Consider the following 22,723-nt stretch of genomic DNA (forward strand, 5'->3'; position numbering starts at 1 on the left):
GTAGAATATTCTCCGCAACGCGGGACATATCTAATCCTCTCGAAGACATAATGCCCGCCTAGTACTCTCTTCGGATAGCTTCCGTGCTGTGGTTACATGTGTATCATCCAACGTTATGACTTCCTTTCTGCTCTGGAACTCTCATTGCTCCTCAATGGCTTGGAATCTTCTCAGTCTCATATACCGAGTACCTCTGTCTACCTCCGTGGCGACACACGAGTCAACTATCCCGAAGGAGACGTTTATCTCTCCAAACCCACCCCTTTTTGTGCATTCTTCTAGCACCATCTCTCACCCGCAGATTTCGCAGGAGAAGCATTATACAATCAATTCAATCCACCATGCTGTTGTCGCCCGCCGTCTTAACCGGATTATCGGCGGAATAATCGATCTACTATCTCAATTCTACATACCGACAACACTCTACCTCTGATCCAGATTTTTGCCAAAAGACGTGGGTGCTCGTCCTACAACGGCTGACCCTCGAGTTGTGTCCACTGACCAAGGGCTTCCAAATTTTCCCCACACTCGGGTGAGAAATCCCCTTGGAAGACTGCCACATAACCCACTTCAATATGATGGTGTCAAAATGGCGACCTATACCCTCGGACTTTATGATACATTCACACGTAGCTTCCTACCAAGGCCACGCGCCTGCTACAACGAAAGAATTCTAGTCGGCGCCCATCGGCGTATCATGTCACAAATTTGATCAAAAGAACAAAAGAAAGAATGTGTATTATGGCATGGTGCTAGGGTGACCTCAGGTTGCCCGACACGGTGATTCTTCTAACGTCCACAAGCCAGAGGTAAAAAGGTTATATAAATGACTACACCGGCCTTTACACCTGGTTATTATTTTGGATGTCACCAAAATCAATCGAAGGGAGATGCCAGAGTCGCGCGAACACTAGTTCGCCAGCACCCCCCTCGCAATTACCTGCGTTTCGCATGTTGGTAAGGGCATCTCGGAAACATGATTAGTACCAAGGAGCTAAGAGAGCTAAGTGGCCCCAACGCATTCACTTTCGTAGGCCATAGGCAACCGTGACATATCATCAATGTTTCATTCGTGAGATTCACGATATCAGAAATGATGAATGAAGTTCGTAAACCCTATGTAAACAAAATGCTTGTGAATGGAATTTTTTGGCAATTGGTCCAACAGGGTATGAAGTGTTGACCCACCCGTTTTTCGCCCGTGTTTGTTGAAACGCGGCGACGATTGTCCATCAGACTTCGAATTTTGAAACCCAGCGAGCTCACTCCCAGCATTTTAGCGAACCTGATGTTTATACCGTGGGAAACGTTCTTGTAAAAAAAACAAATACAGGTACGATATCAGATGGAAGAAGCACAAGAACATTTTGACCGGCATTTACCATGTTCTGCATCGTGTCCAGGTTTTCACTCCATGGTTCAATTTACCCGATTTATAACAAGGCAGACGGACCAGATACCACCACGTAGGTAAACTCATCGCTGCTGTAGAGTCTCCTCAGATTACCGAGACCTCGCATTGATCTACAGCAGCAAAGGTACCTCGTATGAACTTCACGTACACGGCCAAATTCTTATTGTTGATTTGAGTCATGGTTCGGTATTGATTTAAAAGGAAATCGTTCACTGCTTCTGACACCGCCAAGCCCGAGATCCATCCATCTGGTCAGATCTACGCGGACTCCAGGGCACCCGTTGGACGCGTTTTAGAAGAACACTTCTCCCGACATTGACGCTGCAATTATCAACCTGAAGCCCACCGAAACCGTCACCATCAACATCATCACCATCATCAACATCATCATCATCATCATCATCACTGTCCTCGTCAACATAATCATATGCACGCCGAAGGTGTCTTATTGCTGCCGCGCTGTCTTTCTTGTCGCGTTTATGCACGATTTCTTTGACCTTTCCGATTTTTCCCCTCTCGCAGAGACTGTTGTTCATCAATTATATTGGGATTTTGCTACAATCACCTCAGTCCTTCTACTGCGAGCGATATACTTCCGAGCTTATCAGAAACATCCTTTCTTGATTGATATTCCTCCAACAATCAGTTCGGATTTGAATCTGGTCACACGTATCAGACTTAAGCGGCCAGGCGATTTCCGTGTTCATGTTCTCAATCCGCTTCTAGATCTTGACATTCATCAGAGCAGATGTGATCTTATGCTCGAGATACAAACACCAATTCCATCTTGGGGGTATCAAGCATCTATCACTGCTCACGGGCGTCTCCGCAATTCTCTGTCCCTTGATACATGACGCTCGAAGTATAACTGACGTTGGGTAAGAATTATCGCGGAGAGAGGAAAAAGGGTTAATTGCCCGGAATACCCTGAAATACCGGGTTACCTGAAACGTAACGAACTTTTTTGAAAAAAAATCATAGTCTTCGCCTTCCCCGGTTCAATGTATACTTCCTATTCACAATCGGTGAAGTGAACGAAATGAACTTCTTGAGATCGTCAGCACATTGACACAACCGTGTTGAGAACTTGAATTCGGACAAGCAAACCGACGGGATGCTCATGTTCTTCGGCACCACTTCGTGGCCATGGCGTCTCTTTTTTGTTGATATCTTCCTATGTTTTCCTGTTAACGTTTTCAATTTGTATTCATTCTTCTTCAATGAGTTGAGAAACTAGTAGATTTATCCTGATTTAGTTTTGCCTTATCTCTTGACCCTTTCATTAGCTATGAAGAAGCCGCTGCCTCTGGTCCGATGGAAACAACCACACGTTAAACACGGCAGTCGCGTTGAATTTGAGTTTTTCACTGTGTTTTGTGGGCAGACCAGTCAGGTGGAAAACAATTCATCATTCGTGACAACATATAAAATTTCTGACAGATTGACTACCGAATCCGAACTCGTCGTGGGATGTCAAGAAAATTCATCGCATCATTCAGGACTTGTGTTACCGATTGTTTCGCAGATAATCGGCGTGCTAAACTTCTCCCCCTGTGATATAGTGGTGCCAGCTTCCGTCATCCTCAGGCTCTTTAATGTACCACTGTAGCCATTTCTGAATACTAGGCGGGTGGTAAAGGTTATCAAATCGAGTTGTGTGAAAGCTGTGATGTAGAGCACAACATTTATTGTTTCCGCTGCGACGTGTAGTCAACCGACCCGGTTCAGCAACTAAATATCACGATCGATTCTTGGATTCCGTCAACTGGAAGGCTTATCTCCGAATCATAATTAGGCGACAAAAAGAAGAGATGCTGATATGTTGCCTTGTCGTTTTGTCAAGGCGAAAAACCATAGAAATTCTAGGCAAGCGATTCTTGAATTCCATCCGCTTTTAGAATGTCAGCTGGGCGACATCTTAACACGCCAGGAAGCTGCTAAGACTAGCTGCAGATGTCCTCTTTTAGGTGTTCTATCAACTTGTAGGAGCATCTGAAGTGCTCTAATAACTTGTAGCAGCACCGCATCACTGTTTAACGCGTGTCTCCAGCCTCCTTCTCTCAATGATCAACCCGGCGCAGTCTGACACCGGAAGAGCCAATTTAAAAATACCGCGGGAACATTAGGTGTACCTGGGCCTGATGAGCCAACAACTGTTACTCCTGAGCCCCTTGCGCCTCGAAAGGGACGCCTCTTCCTCCACGTGATGACGTCAATACATAGTACCTAGGTCCGAATCGCAGCAGCTCGACGCCTCTGTTGCTCCAACCACCATGTTATCCTTCCTACTATGTTCAATTCTGTCGCTTTCATTGCTTCCCAGTGTATCTGCTGAGTTCGTTGAGGACCGACATCATGTAGCCCGCATCATCGTCGGGGCCATCATTGGTATGTTGCTGACATTTCAAATGATCTGTCCAATCAATATGCATATTATATTTAGGCCTTGGCTGCTTCGTCATCTTCTTCATTTGCTTGTCTTATATGCTGCGTCGTCGCAGACGCGCTGGAGTTATTCCGTTGCGACGAGGCTTCTATCAGCCAGAGGCCGGATCGGGATATCAACAACAACCTGTGAGACCTGCTGGTTCAGGGGGTTTTCATGCAGGAGGGTATCAATACGGGCACCATGCGCACCCGCAAAGCCATCCAAATTATAGCAATCTCAACCTACCGACTTACAACGTGAGCACATGTCGCCTGTGATTGTTTAACGGATTTCTTAACCAGTATCGATTGTCAGCCACCCGATATTCCCCCACCTGCTTATGCGAAAGAGTAATAGATTGTCTTTTATGAGAGAGATGAATACAGAACAGGGGGAATCTCGCAAAGCAGGGGTTTGTAACGACTAACTTCTAGATCCTCCTCTAATGCCCGCCTCCGTATGTATCTGAGAAGTATTCCCGGATGGTGACGACCACCAAGTCCATTAATCGTGTATCATGAACCTCGTCTAACTATGAATGTGTACTGGTATGTAATTAATTGTCTTCCCCTTTGCATACACCTCCTATATTACCACCGTATCCACGACTATTGTAATCTAAGACCATGCATGACCTGTGGACAGATCCTTGGGGAAAACCGACTGTACTACGTTGCTCAGACTTTAGGCGATACATTGCCGAGGTTGAATTTCACTTAGTTTACAAACGGATACAGTGAGCAAGAGACGCACGTCGCGCGCTAAAAAAATGAAGGATAGTGCGCAACGGTGACATTTGACAAGCAAAGGTGAATCCAAATCTTTACAACCAAGTGCTCTAAGTGCTCGCCGTTTATTAGTCGAAGTTGTGGTCTTAGCGGCGTTGATGCAGCGCCACAAATTCCTTCCGGTCACGTAATCAATGTACTTGTGTATGTACTTAAGGCTTAACGCTTTTGAATTTTCCCATACTTCTCTTAGTTAAATGTTTCTCGTTCGGTTCCGGTATTTTTTCACCCCTTACAACATTCCAGAGTCCTGTGCAGAACTGGGGATAGACCCTCCAAAATGAGCTGCTAGCAGAAACTGCGTCTCGGGCTGTCATTGTCTGAGACTTTACACGGGATGCGCAAGGGCCGCGGGAATGAAGTATCTCTCCTGTAGTTCTAATGCGACGAAATCGGACATGCGACATGGGAATATGTTCTAAACAGATAAGAAGCTAGGCTGAGTCTTCCTTAAGCCGTCATGATACAAAAAGGATTAACACCTCGCGTCGTAGTACATTTGAGTTCTAACAGTAACTCTGGATTCGAATGGAAGGATGATTCAGCCACAACTCGCGCCTTCTCCTGGAATGCGAATAGGTCGGCTCCACGATCAGAATACCCTCGTACGTTCAAGTCCATCTAAGCCACAAGACTTTTGCCATAAACCAAAAGCGGACCATCTGGTGGTTATATACACAATACAAGTATTATCAGGCTCATGATCAATCCTAAAAAGCGCCAGAAGCCAAGGGGTAAGATCGATTAGGTGGCATGTGCTTCTAGCAAGGTGGCGTAAATTAACGGAATGTGTCACGTCTGCCTATCTTGACCGGACGTTCAAGGGGGGAAATCTACTCCGGTAATGGAAGTAATACGGTTGTGATACATACTTCGTAATGTCAGTAGAACAGTGCCTATGACGGTAATAAGTAAGGCCTTGGAATAAGTCTTCATATAGTTAATTGTTTAATTGAAACTGTCGCCTAACTAAGTTAGGCGCAGCTAGCTTTGAAAATGATATGAATAATAGCTTCGGCCGGGTGAAAAGATTGAAATTAGGTGATGATACTAGAGTTTCTCGACCTAAAGGTTTAATAAAAATATTCCCTCGTTTTCAAAACCCTAGTAGTACTTCAGGTGAGTCCATGGGACTAATGGAGGAAATAAGAGATCTGTTTCCACTATGGCCTGGCGGCTGGTCAGTACAATGTTGGTAAACAGCACTCTAGTCTGAGAGATCAGTCGTCGTCCGGGGACTATTAGTTCTCCCGTGATTTGACTTGTTCGATTTGGATATGACATTGTTCCGATAATTAGGGACTCGTGTTCGCAGGAACAGATTCTGGGAGTGCTGAGTGCTTATGCGTCCAATAGCTGTTGGCGTGATATCTATAAAGTTTCCGCTTGAAGTTAAAGGCTCGTGCTTCACTTTCCGTAGTGCCTCTCAGATTTTCCTGATTCGTCCATAAAGTCGTTTAGAAACATTGCAGGGCTAGCTTTACAAAACACATTCCAATTAAGTAACTCAATAACATTGGGAATACTGAAAAAAGAACACGTATCAGTCAAATCCAGTGGGAAAAAATGGAATAACATCGACATACGTATGGACTCTGTACGTGGCACGTGTAGGGAGCTACACATGTGGTGGGGCCGGTGTAGCCTTGTCCACCGCATTGACCCCACTGAGGTACAGTACCAGAGGTGGGGGGGTTGCTGGTCGTGGGCTGTGGGTTACTCGTAGCGGTTGAGCTAGATGGAGGTTGGTTATTACCGCTGCAGGAGAAAACAGGGGGTCCTGGGATGGTGTAACTGCTGAGAGATTGATAGATATTGATCGTGATGCCGGGGTCAGATCCTTGATAATTTGTCAGGCATTATCGTTCGCTTTGACCATGGAAAAAACGCTTACCTTTGTACATGCCTGGGATGCTCACAGTGGAAGGCGAAACAGAGCCCGAACCACCGGTCACGTTAATTTGAGCACATTCCATCTGTTTTGAGGTGTCAGCAAACTCGGTTATCGGCAGCTGATATAGTACAACGAACATAGAGCTGAGCACCTGGGTAGGAACCCGCAGCATGGAGAGCAATGAGCTCAACTCGCAGAAGGTATTGTCCAGATGCAATGCATTGAGGAACAGTGAAAGTGACCTTGCCGTCGTTGGAAATCAATCTGTCGACTCCCCATACACCATTGCTAAGGCCGTCATGGTAAACCTTGAACCATCGCAGTCCAGTAACGTCACTCTGAAGAGCGTCAGGTATTTTAGCCCTAGAAAGTTGGGTTTGTGAACATTCAGCCCTTGAATGATAGAGTAATTCAGTGCAATCTTACATGTAAGCCATAACAGGGCCATGGTGGGAGGCGTCAATTGGATCAGCAGAGTCATTTGGCTCAGCACCGTTGAGTGTGTGGTGCCATTCAGCCGTGACCTGGGCACCAGCAGGAACATTAATAACAGAGCGGGACACAGGTTGGTGGTAAGGGTTAATGCCCCCATTACAAATCAGATCGTTAGAGGTGACATCCATGATGGGCTGAAAAAGATATATTTTTCATTTGTGAGGAATAGCTTACAAGGTAGGACTTACGCCATCGTAGTCGGGCACCCGGATACCAACCATATGTCCTTGACTGACACCATTGACGTAGAGCTCCTGGAAGATGCTGTGAGCGGACACAACACTAATAAGTGATATCAATGAGGAAGCCAAAAGAGACGATTTCATCTTGAAAGGAAAAAGTTGCTTCTACTCGCGATGAGGTTAACCAGTACTTATATTCGATCGTCCACCAAATCGTAGAATAGACCGATCGTCGGCCCTCGCGGGAATTTCGGCAATCCACTGAAAGGGACGATAGCCAGCTTGTCATGTAAACATAAAGCGATAAACCCAGGGGGGCAAGGCACTGAAGATTACTAGAGAAATAGCGCATGAATGTCGGAGGATAAATTCTGTGTGCATCACGCGGCCATTCATTCATCCTTGGCTGCATTAAAAATCAGCCTCATTAGCAACGTGATATCCAACTGTACCGCAGTCTCACCGAAGTTTTATCCCACTGTTCGTCCAAAGCACGATTTACAAAGGAAATGCGGACCTTAAGTATCTGTTTCACCCTCCGGATAAGTATAATTTGTCGAAGTCTGCGCTTGATAGCTAGCGTCTTACAAGTCCCATTTAATTTCATGGCGGGGAGTAATTCTGGAAGATCACAATGGCCGTCATGTAGCAATGACAAGAAGTTGTACTACTGTATCAAAGTGCCGGAGTAATAAAGTCCCACGGCATCTCTTTCTTGGCGTCGGCCATTCTCCACATATTTTTATAGGTCCGTCAGAAGAGGTTTTCCACCATTAGGAACTGCCTGCTTCTACGCCAATGGGAACCAAATCAATCAAACTCCATCGCTTCGCTGCATTTTAAAGGGCCGCTTGCCTGTCTTCTCCATATGGGCGCGCTAGGGAAAATCTCCAGGCAGTTCTATCTCTTATCTCATGCAACAGGCCTTTATATACAGGCTAGGGCGAGAATCCCACAGGTAGTCAGTCTGGGCGATGGTAAACTTACTGAGGCGGGCTTGTTTTCTAACCCACCAGCGCCTCACGGCATAATCTACTTAGCCCGATAGCGGTGCACACTGCAGAATCAGTGCAATTCAACCATCTGTTTGGCTAAATAGAGCAGTACAATCGATAAGGTGAGGTATTGACAGAGGTCAACTCCGTTCTACCACGTATTATAAAGAATTTGCGTGAGACCTCCATAAATGATGATAAAACCATGTGATGTAAGAAAAGGAACCAGAAAAAGCAATCAAGCTCGGGGTAAAAACCCTCCGCATCATTAAGACTCATAAGTGACTTTAAGTCCTCGTCAATAGAGCGACGACTGACTACTTTTCAGTAGATATCCAGACTCCAGCGCGACTTGGAACTTCGTCCATTACTATCGCGAGGGGTTTTAGATATCTTGTTCTTTCCGCCATTTGAATCCGCCGTTGGTGAGAACACTCGCTTGTACCAAGGCTGTGCAGTTGATACTGGTTGTGGGTGCTGCGGATGCTAAGAAGCGTTGAGGAAAAGAAAAGTGAAAGATTGAAATGGCTTACCACTTGATAGCTTACACCTTTCTGACGACCGGGAAAATGACCGGTGTTTCCACCTTTGATGGCTATAACTATAGGTTGATTTGGCTGGGACTTGGATGCAGAACGCGGTGGCGGCGATGCAGTCGGTGTACGGGAAGAGGAATCGTAGGGAGAATTATATTGTGCAGAAGTAGAGCGATAGTGGTATTGCCCTTGACCATAAGGGACCTGTTGTTGAACGCCGTACCCATACGCTGGCTGCGATGAATAGTTATATGTTGCCGGTGTCGGGGCTGACTGTTTTCTTGACCTGTGTCTGTCGTGGCGGCCAGGACGAGAACGGTGGCCATCATCCTTGCCATAAGAATAGCCTAGAGGCCGAGAGGAAGACGAGCGTTCAAAGTTGACATCAGGACCTCTGTCTTGTGGGCGGTACGCAGTGGGCGGTGAAGCTCCTGGCAAAGGTACGAAAGGATTGGCAGGCGTATATAGACTAGTGTCGTCCACCCATCGAGCAATAGCCTGTTGTCTACTGACGTATCGCTCGTACGCTTCTGGAGAGTAGTCGTACTCGGTCATGGGGGGAGGGACTGCCGATAGAGGAACAGCGCACAGTAGCACGATGAGCCCTTTTGTATTGCAGTATATACCTGTGGGCACAGATACTTCTGTGGCGATGGTGGGAGGGAGAGAACAAAAAAACTTCCCTGCAAGGACTTATATACCGGGCCTAGGGCCGATATTGATCTAAGCAGACTCATTCTTGTTGTCTCTCGTGATCACCGGGGATGGAGTCGGCTCGGCAGTATCCGCAGATGGGTCAATGGCTCTAGGGGCAGTCCGTCAGAGGTACCCTCTTAATGCCAGGAATCGTATAGAGGCTATTGCAATAATGGGGTCAGTATGTACTCCAGAGGCTGACTGGACCTGACACTCCTAGCCTCTAGCCTCTAGGTCTCTACACTTAGCTATTCTTGTCTATGTTGCTCGCCCGAGCCTCACAATCACCGAGTAGTAGTGGAATTCCTGGCATCCGCCGACTCTCATCAGACAATTCGGACTCGATGTAATTCATTCTTGGACATTGCTCATTTCAAGACCCAGCTACCTCGTGCCACCGTTTTTATCAGCTGCAATCGCTTCTCAAAGTGCTCTCTCTCCCTTTTAAAATTCGTTTCCATTAGGAATGATCATGCTCAATCAAGTCGCGTACGCCGCACTGTCCCGTGAAAAATGTTCACCGAAGATTAGGTGGGACAAATATACATGGAGATTGTTCCATGATACCTCTCATTGCAAGTGCCAAATGGTCCATTATAAAGCGTTCAGCAGGTATAAGCATAGCATTCAATGAAGGGTGAAGAAGGATGGATGGATGGGGGGTAAAGACACCGAAGATCGCTTAATTACAATTGATAATGATATGCCAGAGTTCGTTTAAGGTTTTCGCGACAAAATATAATTTCACTATCGCACATTGCTCGCCATTAATGGACCCAAGACTCAAGGATCAATTTTTACAAATGTTTCATTTTACCTGTTCCACGACAAATTTGACACGAAGGGCGAAGTCTCGACGTCAAAATCTGGAGACTCGGAGTAGCTCGTCGTTATCTCATTTCCTAGATAGTGTTGATGACATTCGCCTCCAATTGACCGTTGACATGTTAACAAGGGGACTGAAATGAACGTTGATTATCCACTTGTCGGGTCAACTATTTGTGCCTGCTTCTGAACGTCAACAGGCTTAATAAGCTCTATCACCATAGTTCAAACATTCACGGCGCAAGCATGACACAAGATTTCGATGAACATATATATCCGCCGTATTATCTTATATCTATAGGAGCCCTGATCTGTTCTATTTAGAAAAAGTCCCGCTTCACTGATGTTACTATTCTTTGGAAGATCTCCCTGGTTGTATTTCCTTAGTATGACCATCAACAAAGCAAAACAAGGAACTCCTTTTGAATAAGCGCAGCTGATGATGTTCGGTCGGACTTACAACAAATAGTTCGCATGTTATTGACCAAAGCGAGTAACATCAACGACTAACAACAGGCTTCCCCCGCATGTTTTCATCTTCTGCTATTTCATGAAAATGACGCATTGACCAGCTGGAGGCGGTAACACCAAGCTTTTACAATATCAGTCGCTGTCTATTTTTAACCATCCTGTCATGTAATAGACGAACCCATACCACGACTACATCCCAGGAAGTCAAAAAGGGTGCGGGAAGGGTGCGGGCTGTTCTCAGGTTTCAAACAAGGAAACAGTCAGCGGGCATCACAGCAACTCTCAACCCCGCCACCCACGTTCTATCGCATACTTGCACAATACTTAATATGCAGATTTGCCCGAGTCAGTCACGGGTGACCGGTAATGATTATGCGATTATGCGGATGCTGTTTCTCTAGCGAGAATACTAATGATTGTTTTAATTGTGTATGAATGCAATGCAGCTCTGTAGCAAACAAATGAAGGAGTCTTCGCTACATTTCTTGTTTTCGACTTCGACGCCTCAACCGGCGGGTCCATAAACTTGAAAACGAAGACTAATAGCCCAACGAAAAAGCAGTTCATTAATCGGGACCAGATGTCGAGGTTGGCATTTACAAGGTTGTGAATATTAGCAACGTTGCGATGCGCCACTCGTTACCCTGCGTTATGGAGAATAATGATAAAAACAAAACTCGAAAATATCAACTGGTACGCTTGTGTCACACTGGTATGGGGCTCATATACGACTAATATATATATGTATATATAAGGCCACCACGAGGAATCTTCACCTTTGCACTTACTTCTTCCTCTAACCATCAGTAGACTACTTCCTCGCCCTTCGCTCACTTCTCCAATGCTCCCCATCTCAACACATTCCCCTACATTCAAGTTAGACACAAACCATCGTTTCTCACCCCCTCGTCCCATGGACCAACTACACTCTAGACATGCACCTCAGGCGTATAATGTGGACAGCTGCGTCAACTGCGGCCACAAATACGAGTATGAGAAGTTGAGGTACGAGTCAGGTGGAGATGGAAAAATGCTCTGGAGACGATTTTCCTCCGTGGTCTCCGACCACTATTCTTCTTGCCCAAACAAGCTTGCGTAAGTCTCGCACCAAGAACTGGAGGTGTGGTCAAACTAAACAATACTCTCCTAGAAATATACAACCCACCTCCGCAATCCGAGGTACACTGTCCGAGCATAGCGAAGGCAGCCGGAAGGACTCCAGGAAGGGGAGGACAAGTCTTCCCTACTCGCCGTATGCCCGGAATCCCTCCCGCCACGATCGGAACCTCATGGAGGTTGGTCGTCATCCAATTAATCAGCATTCCATTGCTTCGCCGGAGGCATCTTTCCTGAATTCCAGACCGAGGGTAACTCTGCAAGTCGAGTCATCTCGTGTTACAGCCGAGCGTGAATACACTTCGGCCAAGCGCACAGAACTGTTTTTCAGTGATCGAGCAATTGAGGCCGAGGAGAAATTTAGCAACCGGGATAAATCACAGCTACTTCCCTCGTTGAGCGAAGTGATTGCCCGTTCGTCCCGGCAAGCTTTTACAGCTGGTGAACATGCACCACCCCCTGATACTCCAGCCGGTGTGCTTCCGCCAAATTTCGACCGGAAGAGACAACGTGTTCGACAGCAGGAGGCTAGCCTCTCTCTCCCCATTTCCAACGTCGTCAGTGCCCGACCTCATATCATTCTACACCCTCCCATGCGTCAATACATGTCGCCTAGTGTCTCCCCTAATTTGGAGACTGTGGATGCTCGGACTCCAATCGACATGGATGTCGAATGGGAGAAGTTGTCAGGCACAAAAGTGAAGAAAAACGTAATGGACTGGAAGATCCGCAGGGAATACCTCTTGCAAGACCGGCTGCTTCTTGACGTGGAGGCGAAACGCGTGAAGTGCGGGCCATGTAATAAGTGGATCAAGCTCGACGCTCGAAATGATTACTATCCTGGCTTGTGGCTCAAACATCGTAGGACCATGCATGGGAACACTATCGCCAACTCCCCCTATTCAAACTCGTCTCGTCGCAAAAGGTCCAAACCCGTTCAAGAGGAATCGCTGGAAAAGGATTGGAATGACGGAGGCAGTCATACTGTCTGTTCAGATCACAACCAAGTTCGACGTTCAAGTCGTGGCCCAATTTCTACCAGGCTGAGATCAAGTCACTGAAACATGCTCACCACTCTTATTTCTTCCGCTCCATCTGTTCGATTACGGCGAGTGTAAAGCGAGGTCTGGCATAGACCGCACAAGTTTGAGGGCTTTTTCAAATGATTAACGTTGGCTGGTTTCTCAGTCTGGACTTTTCCTTCACTATCTATTCGAGTCCCGGAGCAGGGATTGGTATGCGATGTACTAATTTATGTATTTTATGGTACCGTGTGTTGAGACTCTAGTAGTTGATCTCCTAGAGCGCTTGATATATTGTACGAGCTTCAACTACTTTGTCCAATATATATGTAACCTATTGCGGGTGACAGAATCGCCTGAATCCACACCGTGATGATATGGTTCGAAGTACGGGGTTTCAGAAGGCTGATCGTGCCAAGTTATGAAATACACAAGGTGACTGCTAGGGGTTGCAATTAAATAGACGAAGTGACAGTCTGAGTACAGGAGGAATAAAATAGGGAACTGTTGGATGCGTGCGGCTCTCAAGACCTACGTCGTCATAACAGGCCGTTGTTTTAAACAAGGACTCGATTTAAGAAAAGCTTTTCGAACATGCCATGAAAGCCAGGCAACAAGTCATCGAGATCTAGATCGATTTGACGCCATAGGGACAATCCGAAAATGAGCGGCCAAATGTAGATCGAGGAGCAGTAGACAAAGAAATGTAAGTGGTGGACAGCGATGGTCCTAACAACATTTTTACCTGCTTCCTCACTTTTACGGAAAGTCGGAAGTAAGTATGTTCAAACGGTTTTGAATGTATCCCTTTCAACTTACCATTCAGGGTACGAGCTATTTCACTGGGACAGAACCAATCAGGGTCCCCACATGTCCTGATCTTCTGATAAAATTTATACCGAGGATAAGCAAATCGCAAGATTTGAGGGCTAGAGAAGGCAAGATCGTGATGTGAATATCGGGACTCAATCGGACCACGATCCGAATTTCGAACCGCCAAAATTCCGGGATCACTGGGAAAAAAGTCAATGACAATTCGATGGCATTGGCCTAAAAATGCTGACACGATGACGACGATCATGTATAGCGCCGTTATGCCGTCGAGCGTGTCGAAAAAATCGCCCCATGTTATAGATGACGGCGTGAGCATTATTACACAACAGTATTTTTGGAAGCAAGATTTACAGGATGGAATTTTCTTTTCTTCTTGCAAAGGGTACGGAATGCGATAGTACTGTGAATAGGCATGAAGTTCGAGTGAGCCGCGACGAGACTGATGGCATACACTATATCTGATACCTCTACTAGAGGCTGTGTCACAGTGCAGGCTAGACCTTCCAGCGATTAATTGGCTAAGGTTATAGTTCATCCTATTAACGCCGAAATACCCTCATCTGAGCGAGCATTACCTTCCTCACTTCAAAGTAGAATGCTGAGTAATGGACCATGAGTCAAATCGTACGAATTTCCTCGAACGCATACCCATTACTTAGTAGTACCTGCCTGATCTAGGATCACAGTGGCTGCGCAAGCGTGGGATTTATTGACCGGTTATCATTGATTTCGTCGATTTGCGTTTCTTTAGCTCTGGGTTTCGTACTAGGGTGTCTTCCTGCACTTCGTGAATCAGGTAGTGAATTAGACCTTAAGCTCACTATCTCCGACGTCGCCTACCAGGTACAAAGGGACGGAATCAGAACATCATCTGCCCTGGCCAGCCCAATCTCCGCCAACCAGAGTCTCCAATATAGGCTTTGAAATCGACGCCAGGTGGATATACGGGAAAATGGGAGGATTGGCTGGCGACAATGTAACAGACGTCGCGGGAAGACTCACTTCATCATTGGTAGGGTAGAGATTGAGGTTTTTTCGCACGTCATTGTGTCAAGGAGAAAGCGGAAAGTCTTGGCAAGGTTGCGCGCTGCCTTTTCCATGATATTGCCACGTTAGCCCCAAACCAACCCCAAACCATGGTGCCTGCCGTTGGGCACCATCTAAGCTGTTCAAGGATGTGGAATGAAGTACTACGTCTTACTATGACCGTAATCTCACTATGCTTTTGATAGTAAATTAAATACTTTCAACTAATCATTTAACTTAAAATTTACCAGTTGCTGCCAAGTTTTGCAAGGTCACTGAAGTGGCCTAATCCAAAGCCTGATATACTTAGACTCATGAGCCAGGAAAAAGGTCGCATTGGTGGCGTTACCAGGTACATAAGACATACATATCCAAAGTTTTGTTGTGTGACTAGCCTAGCATTGATTTCTCCATATATCCTTAGGCTGTCTTGAATGAACTTGCGAGCCTAACTCACAGGAATACAGCGGCTGGAAAGGGAATATGTGCTCGTACTATAAGCCACATCCGCCTATATGAGTAGTTACACTGGTTCCGAGGTTCGGGTTTGGTATGGATACTACGGCTCCCCCATGAATCCACCAATGGCTAAACCGTGAGCTATGAGTATTATATGACACCATAGTCGCTTGACAGTCTGAGGCGCCGATCGAAGATGGATTGAAGAAGATGAAACTACTACATTCGAAAGGTGTTCAGAGGTGTAGCCTATTTAGTAGCCCGTACACGGTTTAGATTTGGCGAAATGAACCAAGGTGAGAAGAAAATCCGCTGAATCACCTCCCTAGTTTACATATTCACTACACCGATACTGTGCAAGCCATATGGACAATGGAGTAGATAAATGGAAGAAACCCGACAATGCCCAACAAGTGTCACCTCTGCCGTGATCGGGAGACTCCCTGCACGATTGGAAATACCTGGACCGACCTGGACCGACCCGGAGTCATGGACGCATAAAAGGAACTGAGATTCAGCTCAGTTTCATTCACACAATGCGCACCATCACTCCCGAGTCTCTAGAAACTCTCTCCTCCAGAGTTTCATATACTCGCGACTTTGTCAACTTCACAGCTGACGACGCTGCAGCTCTTCACGCTGCCAAACCTTATCTCGGTCCTCTCGTTCCCGCCGTAGTCGATGCCGTCTATGTGAAATTATTCGAATTTACTATCACAGCTCAATCCTTTGTCCCCCGTCAAACTGGATTTACTGGAGATGCACCGGTATCGCTTGATGACCTGAACCTCGACCATCCGCAGATCAAATTCCGCAAAGATTTTCTAGCGGGTTATCTCGTCAAAGTCGTCTCACTCGATTATGATAATCCAAAGTCATGGGAGTATTTTGACAAAGTTGCCATTATGCACACGGGAACGGAGCCCGGGTTCAAACATCGCGTCAATAAACCCGCTCTCAGAGTTGAATACACTCATCTAGGTCTTCTTTTGGGTGGGTGCACTTGACTTCTTTTGGTCTCCAGCGACATCTGACAACGGATATTATTCCAGGATTTGTCGAAGATATTCTTCTCACTGCCGTGCTGGAACACGCCGAACTCGATCTGAAGACGAAAGTTGCTGTCGTGAAAGCTGTTAATAAGGTTGGTGATTTCTTTGTTGTCATGTTTGACTGGCTAACCAGGTCTCCGCAGATTCTTTGGTTACAGAACGGTAGGAAAACTGCTCGTAACACCAAGAATACCCGTCCCCTGATTGCTCTTATCATTCTGCTTCTTCTCAGATCTTTTCGCACGTCATTATATCAACGAGAAAAAGGAAGCTTAGAAGCTTCATGGCACTCCAAGAATTCTCTTCCCCTGCCCGCGTGTAGATTGCCGAAAAATCTCCAGATTTGTTGCATCGGAAACAAATGAGGCTCCATCGACGCATGTTGGTTTGTACTGTTTTTAATGTTTCAGTAGTATTCCGTAGACGTTTTGAATCGTATTTTTGAGAGCGAAAGCCCGATTGCCGTTGTCCCCAGTTGGAGAGATAGCCTGTGGACCTCCTCTGTTCTTCCCGGTGAAGCAACTAGCCGCCCCAAATTTTTTATTAAATGTCCCCAGGCATGAACAACACGTCTTGGTCTTCAGAATTTATCTGAGTAGTGTGACCAATCTCGCAGTGGGGGGTTCGCTGATCTCCTACGCTGGAGCCCCTCTGCATTGACACTTCTGCTTCGACCCGCCGTAACCACCTCCCACGAGCTGGTTCATGAGAGATTTTTGTTTCTCGTGACCAGCATGTTGTAATTCTTTCTCGTAGACTAGAACTTCTACATGCACGTCTTCTACTTATTATCAACAGTACCACATCATGGGCTTAAATATCTCCCGGCCCACAGGTTGGGGATCACTAGGGATCATCTTCCGCTTTTCAGAACGTGATTTTTCAGGTTATTAATAGTAAACTGCGGAACGTGTTGGAAAATCGAGCTACAGGCTCAGAGAAGAAAAACATACTAGTGCTTCCGAGCTTCCGTTGAATCATTCAGACTTGGACCTACCTGGTCTTCAAACGTTGTTCCTAATCTTCTTCCAATAACTCGTCTCTTCCAGGGTGTCCGCTAGTGAGCGTTCATATCATCTAGATTGCTTAATAGCGCTAAGTTGGTAATTACATGTGACAGAAAGGTGTCATTCAATCGGTTGTGAAGAAATTATATGAATGAGAAAAAAAGAAGACCAGAACACGGTAATCCTAACCGTTTGGTCATGGCGTGCCATCGATTATTCCAACCGGATTGTCGGATAGGAGGCATCTGGTTTACATGTGATGAAAAAGCATCTGGCTCACATTGCACAGTGCATGCAGTCACCGTGGTGTTGCAATATTGCTGTAAACGTAATCGATTGACAACCTCGGAAATGACTGTCGACATGTCAGCCTTTTTGAAATTTCCCTCATTCAGAGGTTTCGCTGTCTACTTCTCGCTGGACTTTCAAGAGGCATTTTGAAGATCCTAAATTGGCTTGGAACGAATTGAAGATCTTATCGGCTCAAAAAGCCATAAAGACAGAGACAAGCAAGTCAAGGACAAGAGTTGGACACACCTGGGAACGTGACCTCTGAGTTTTGCGAAAAGATATGTGAAGACGAAAAATGACGTATAAGGGACCGGTAAATTGAATGCTTCGCAAATATTTACGATAAACCAGTACGACGAAGAAATGGTTCGCACGGTCAATTCACGCCAATAAAGGTGTTGACGACGCGGAATTTGGCTCGTGCTAAACTCAAGTACTCAGGTATGATAAAAAGCTGAATACAGGTCCCATCCCTTTGGAGGAGGGGTGTTAGGTTCACGTACTATCTCTGCTATAGCCGTCCCTCAAATTTGGTCCCATTTAGTTTTAGCGTAGCTTCAACAATATTAATAGCCTTATGATAAAATTTAATTGTTTAAAAACTAACAAAAATTTACGAAAGAATCGACTGTACATTAAGCATCATTTCAGATACCCACAAGTGACCCAGTCTGTAGCGGCGGCTGGATAGACTTCAACATGATTTTTATATATCCGTAGTTTTATGTTAAACCTCGGGCTGAACACATCATCCACAGCCTGAAGGGGACATGAAACGCTCAATGTTGAGAAATTGGCATCAAACCCGAAAGCGTTCTTGGAAATTTGCGAACGAGAAATTTCTCAAGTGCCCCTTGCCGGGTTGCTTCGAGGGTGTCTACCAGCACGAAGGCGAGCCGTGTTCGATCGTGCGAGTATATGTTCCCACCATCTATTAAGCCATGACATCATCGATCGTCACTGACATCATCAATGACTTCAAATAGGGGAACCCTCAGCTCAAAAACCAAAAAAATTTCATTTCCAAACGATCCATTCATATCTACTATGGAAGCTAGTTTTATCGGAAACAAGCAGGTCGACCCTCGTAACCTTCCCCAATCCAGCACCCAAAAGATTCCCGACGAGGAGCTTAACAAACGGGAGGCTGAACGGTTGAAGGAAGGAGCGAAGGAGCCTGGAGCGAATAAAGCAGCGGGAGCCGCAAGCAGGAACCCTCAAGGTGAGCATAGAGTTTGTGCAGCGTGTAGGGCTTTCCCTGATGAATCATAGATTATGATACCTCCAAGAGAGGTGGACAAGGAGATACTCAGCCTCAAGCAGGTATGTCTAGGGAAGGCGTATGAAACAGAATATCTGAATTTGTCCTCCAGCTCCGATCCTCTAGAGCAGTCTTCTCTCTATGAATTTGTGCTTGATGTGGAGTAATTATCGTGGCTATACTGTTGCATGCGGCTTTATTGTCGAGTAGGGGAATCATGAGATTGTGACGTCATGTTCCAATAATTTTAGCCTCGTTGAATGCACCTTTCTTTCTTTCTTCAAACTCCTACCATGATGCTTGCACGATTATTAACCGCTTCTCGCATGAAACCATACTACATGCCACGAGCTGTTCGATTTCTGACTGTACCTCATGGTCAACAAGAGGGTAGACGGATTGAAGGAGAAAACAATACAAAGAAATACCATGATCCCAAGTCGACCTCTCCCTCCTCGGTTCATGCTGAATATGATCCAAAGAGGAGTTTCAAATTTCCCGTTGATCCAAAGAGCAATCCAGAGGACCAGGCGCCGTACGAGGATACCTCCGGTGACTACAACCGGTCAGGAATGCGCACCACCGAATATTCACATGTTGATAAGAAGGAACCATATTCGCCAACTGGGGGAGAGCATAGATATGGCGGGACAAAGAGCTACGAGTGGAATGCGGAGAGATTGGAGAAAGAGTCTGCGAAAGGTGGGAAGAGTGCATGAAGGTGTTTACACATATTCGAAGTTAATTAGTTGGGAATCATGTTCTACATTGTGTTCATCATGTTGCGGTCGGCCATTGGCAAGTAGAGCGCTCTTGTAATCCTTCTGCCTAGAATGAAAATCGTCCAAATGTATCGAGATGGCCGAACAAGGCACAAGAACTTCGTGCATCACGTCCATATGTCCATAGTTATGACTGATGTTAATGTTTCATCTTCAACAATGATGTGACAGCAGTACGTGGATAGCAATCAATCAATCAATCACGCTTCAATACCAAAGCTCATTTGCGTGCGAAGTATAAAAACGACCGCCGAGGTGAAGGACCGGAATCATTCTTGAACCTAACCCACATCCCACCCGAGTACGTTGTACGCTCCCCCCTCAGCCTCACCACTGACTAACTAACATTCGACTTTTAAGTTATATAGTAATTAATCGCACCGGTCATTACCGTGATGAAGGTTATCGCTTACATCATCTCGACCTTCGCCTTCCTGACATTTGCCACTGCCTCACCTGTCGCCGAGGCTGCTGGCCATGTCTCGATTCCAAGCAAACGAGAGCCCTTTACTTTCGACCACGGATTGACACATGTCTCTATCCCATCCAAACGAGAACCCATTCGTGTCTTCGAGGGATCTACTCATGTAACAGTCCCCCATGACTAAGCTCAAGCTCTCAAGCCTCGGGAAGAGGAGTAAACCATCGGTGCCCGAGACAAGTTCCCTGTAGTAACTTACATCTTTACCACCTCATCTTTATAAATTCTATATCGTCCTTCCTGAAATAGCAATTAAGGGCGGTATGCGCATGGATTTCATTTTGCTAGACACCTTCATTATTACGCCATTCTTGAATCATTCAATATACCGATCTCATCGTCTATCTCAGGCATGGAAGGAGCGAGGTGAATGGTGAAATAAATGTATAATGCGAAGGAAGCATACTACTACCAAGCATACAACATAAATCCTAGGTACTGTCGGAGAAACATACTTGGATAACACTTATTTGTTAGATGAAAGAATGATACATAGTAATATGAATATGAGAACTTGAATCATCGATCTCAGTGCATCAAGAAAGGTCCATGTCTGTATGGGCTGCCCAGAAAGTGCCTGAAACCCAGCTTACGCCTTCTTCTTATCCTTACTCCTCTTCGACTTCTTCGAGGTCACAATCATGCTCTGATCCTGAGCTCCCTGTCCAGCCTAATCCACACAAAAAACCTCATACATCAACCGATGCCCACCAAGACAGAAAAAGCAAGAGGAGGAGGGAAAAACTCACCCAAACCTCCATCCTCTTGCCCGGAGGGGGGAGGAAAATCACTCCACTACGACCCTCATTGAGACGAATGATATAACCAGTTTCGTCTGAACGCGAAATGGTAGTAGGACGATCTTTGTATGCATCGACGGTTTGGTAGTAGATGCGAGGTTTGTTTGGTTTATGAGTGTGGCGAGATGTGACCGTGGGAGAAGATTGGGTGGCGGTGTGGCGGGCGAGATAAGTAGATTCGGTGTAGCGAGCAGATGACTGAGTGTGTTGAGATGGAGGAGAGCGAGCCGAAGACGAGTGAAGAGAATAATGACCTGGAATCGGAGGAGGAGGGGATAATGGGGCTTGACTTCGCGGATGAAATGTCCCATCTGAGGAAGTCCTGGACTTGGACGACGTGGAAATGTGGGTCTTAGAATCAGGAGAGTCGGGTGTAATTGGAGAAGATGGTGCAAATGGATTGCAGGGAGGATGTAATTTAGTATGATCGACCCAGTTCGAGACGCGCTTCTGTGTCGCAAGGTATTGCTTCACCTCATCTGGCGAATACTCGTATTCAGTCATTGGCGTAGAGTGGGAGAGAGCTGAGCGGACGACGAGCGACGGATGATAAGCTAGTGTCCGAGTCAGAGAGATAGATAGAGATGCCTACAATAAGATAGACGTAAGTAGATATACACTTAGCAAATACCTGCTGGAGTCCGCGCGGGGAATTGCTTGAAGGCTCGTGGACTAGGGCCTTTTAAGGTGCACGGAAATGAGAAGCAGAAGTTTGTACGTATGCTAAACAGTTGCCAATTTTGTGCATTTCCTTGTCGTCGTTTCTGATATTGCCATGTGAGTTCATCATTGTGGCGAGTAGAGGACTTTGAAATTTCAAGCGAGAAAAACAATAGGGTTCACGAAACCGTTCAAGCCCCGACTTGAACATCGTCGGGATTTGCCGCCTCGTGGTCCGAAAATGCCCTCCAAATTCAAATTTATCCGAGTCTTCGTTCGAGTAGTAGAGGTTTAACGGTGACAAAAAGATTCTGTTTTCAGGACGAAAGAGAGTGCCGCACTTTGACAAGTTATGTTCACTTGTGGGTTAGACTGTGACTGCGAATATGATGTGCCGACGAATCGTGAGCCCAACTTGCTTCCCTTGATTGTTTTCCGCCACCGGTCCGTTGATTGGCTTCATGAATCGCGCCGGGGTAAATTCAAAAGAAGTAAAGGGCGGATTGTGCGTCTCATGGCAAGAAGTTTCGGTTACGCGTGATCTGCTCACTTCGTATTAAGTTAGGTTCGGCGAGAAGTACAAACGTTACTCGCCTATAGGAAGCACTACAGGAAACGCGTGTTCATCAATCAGAAGCCAGTGATAAATAGCTTTCTGGTGTCTTGCAAAACACATGACTTGATTTCTGCGTGGATACAGTTTGGGGAGATCACGGTGAGGTCTATCAAACAAAACGTTCTTCCAGAGGCCGGAAGTTTTGTAATTTGGGAAAAGTCAATATAAAAGCGCATTCATTTGGATTATTTTAAGTTGGCAAAGAAATGAATCATGAAGGTAGAAGCAGCGAATTTCGGACCCTTTGACCAAACGAAATAATTCGTTGAACCTCAGATTCGGCGAAGCAGATGGAGGATGAATACATCAAGCGTCCATTATCTGATGGAACACAAGCATGAATGCTTCAAAGAGATCGTAACACGAGGCGATTGGATAAGTCCCATTCCTTCTCGGAACTTTCTTGACACCAGGCATGCCGTCACGGTCATTTGCTCAACATGAATGGGGTTCTAGAAATTGGGACCCACATTCGTTACCCGGTTTTGTGGCGAGCTAGTGCGTAAGTGAGGAAATTTAACTCGTCACGATGATCACATTCGTCAGCGATTCCCCCGGTGACCAACTACACTTCAACTTCCATTCATCGCCA

The 22,723-nt window shown here is 46.0% G+C and overlaps 10 protein-coding genes across 10 annotated transcripts; 6 read left to right on the forward strand and 4 right to left on the reverse strand.

Moving 5' to 3' along the window:
• Positions 1–3,672: 3,672 nt before the first annotated feature.
• Positions 3,673–4,567, forward strand: AGABI2DRAFT_192992 (hypothetical protein). The gene is made up of 3 exons (XM_006461456.1): positions 3,673–3,802; positions 3,858–4,099; positions 4,158–4,567. The coding sequence occupies exons 1-3, from the start codon at positions 3,688–3,690 to the stop codon at positions 4,194–4,196; spliced, it is 396 nt and encodes a 131-aa protein (XP_006461519.1). The 5' UTR covers positions 3,673–3,687; the 3' UTR covers positions 4,197–4,567.
• Positions 4,568–6,058: 1,491 nt separating this feature from the next.
• On the reverse strand, positions 6,059–7,346 carry AGABI2DRAFT_192993 (hypothetical protein; the record flags this gene model as incomplete). The annotated part of the gene is made up of 6 exons (XM_006461457.1): positions 6,059–6,155; positions 6,217–6,470; positions 6,525–6,606; positions 6,662–6,887; positions 6,951–7,153; positions 7,208–7,346. Coding segments are annotated over 6 exons (922 nt in total), but the record flags the coding sequence as incomplete, so codon positions are not given.
• Positions 7,347–8,377: 1,031 nt separating this feature from the next.
• Positions 8,378–9,390, reverse strand: AGABI2DRAFT_192994 (hypothetical protein). Its single transcript, XM_006461458.1, has 2 exons — positions 8,730–9,390; positions 8,378–8,682 (listed from the first exon to the last, which is right to left on the reverse strand). The coding sequence occupies exons 1-2, from the start codon at positions 9,285–9,287 to the stop codon at positions 8,521–8,523; spliced, it is 720 nt and encodes a 239-aa protein (XP_006461521.1). The 5' UTR covers positions 9,288–9,390; the 3' UTR covers positions 8,378–8,520.
• A 2,175-nt stretch (positions 9,391–11,565) lies between these two features.
• Positions 11,566–12,901, forward strand: AGABI2DRAFT_118403 (hypothetical protein; the record flags this gene model as incomplete). The annotated part of the gene is made up of 2 exons (XM_006461459.1): positions 11,566–11,819; positions 11,875–12,901. 2 exons carry the CDS (start codon positions 11,566–11,568, stop codon positions 12,899–12,901), a joined length of 1,281 nt encoding a protein of 426 aa, XP_006461522.1.
• Positions 12,902–13,490: 589 nt separating this feature from the next.
• On the reverse strand, positions 13,491–14,012 carry AGABI2DRAFT_118404 (hypothetical protein; the record flags this gene model as incomplete). Its single annotated transcript, XM_006461460.1, has 4 exons — positions 13,491–13,618; positions 13,682–13,704; positions 13,762–13,875; positions 13,927–14,012. 4 exons carry the CDS (start codon positions 14,010–14,012, stop codon positions 13,491–13,493), a joined length of 351 nt encoding a protein of 116 aa, XP_006461523.1.
• Positions 14,013–15,717: 1,705 nt separating this feature from the next.
• Positions 15,718–16,691, forward strand: AGABI2DRAFT_205316 (hypothetical protein; the record flags this gene model as incomplete). The annotated part of the gene is made up of 2 exons (XM_006461461.1): positions 15,718–16,174; positions 16,234–16,691. 2 exons carry the CDS (start codon positions 15,718–15,720, stop codon positions 16,596–16,598), a joined length of 822 nt encoding a protein of 273 aa, XP_006461524.1. The 3' UTR covers positions 16,599–16,691.
• A 1,887-nt stretch (positions 16,692–18,578) lies between these two features.
• AGABI2DRAFT_118406 (hypothetical protein) lies at positions 18,579–18,959 on the forward strand (the record flags this gene model as incomplete). Its single annotated transcript, XM_006461462.1, has 3 exons — positions 18,579–18,753; positions 18,804–18,854; positions 18,919–18,959. The coding sequence occupies 3 exons, from the start codon at positions 18,579–18,581 to the stop codon at positions 18,957–18,959; spliced, it is 267 nt and encodes an 88-aa protein (XP_006461525.1).
• Positions 18,960–19,085: 126 nt separating this feature from the next.
• Positions 19,086–19,511, forward strand: AGABI2DRAFT_118407 (hypothetical protein; the record flags this gene model as incomplete). Its single annotated transcript, XM_006461463.1, has 1 exon — positions 19,086–19,511. One exon carries the CDS (start codon positions 19,086–19,088, stop codon positions 19,509–19,511), a length of 426 nt encoding a protein of 141 aa, XP_006461526.1.
• Positions 19,512–19,853: 342 nt separating this feature from the next.
• On the forward strand, positions 19,854–20,398 carry AGABI2DRAFT_136517 (hypothetical protein). The gene is made up of 2 exons (XM_006461464.1): positions 19,854–19,875; positions 19,935–20,398. The coding sequence occupies exon 2, from the start codon at positions 19,970–19,972 to the stop codon at positions 20,180–20,182; it is 213 nt and encodes a 70-aa protein (XP_006461527.1). The 5' UTR covers positions 19,854–19,875; positions 19,935–19,969; the 3' UTR covers positions 20,183–20,398.
• A 246-nt stretch (positions 20,399–20,644) lies between these two features.
• Positions 20,645–21,359, reverse strand: AGABI2DRAFT_143386 (hypothetical protein; the record flags this gene model as incomplete). Its single annotated transcript, XM_006461465.1, has 2 exons — positions 20,645–20,725; positions 20,805–21,359. 2 exons carry the CDS (start codon positions 21,357–21,359, stop codon positions 20,645–20,647), a joined length of 636 nt encoding a protein of 211 aa, XP_006461528.1.
• Between the last annotated feature and the right edge of the window lie 1,364 nt (positions 21,360–22,723).

The sequence above is a fragment of the Agaricus bisporus genome (assembly GCF_000300575.1).
Source record: "Agaricus bisporus var. bisporus H97 unplaced genomic scaffold AGABI2scaffold_6, whole genome shotgun sequence".
Classification (NCBI taxonomy): Eukaryota; Fungi; Basidiomycota; class Agaricomycetes; order Agaricales; family Agaricaceae; genus Agaricus; species Agaricus bisporus.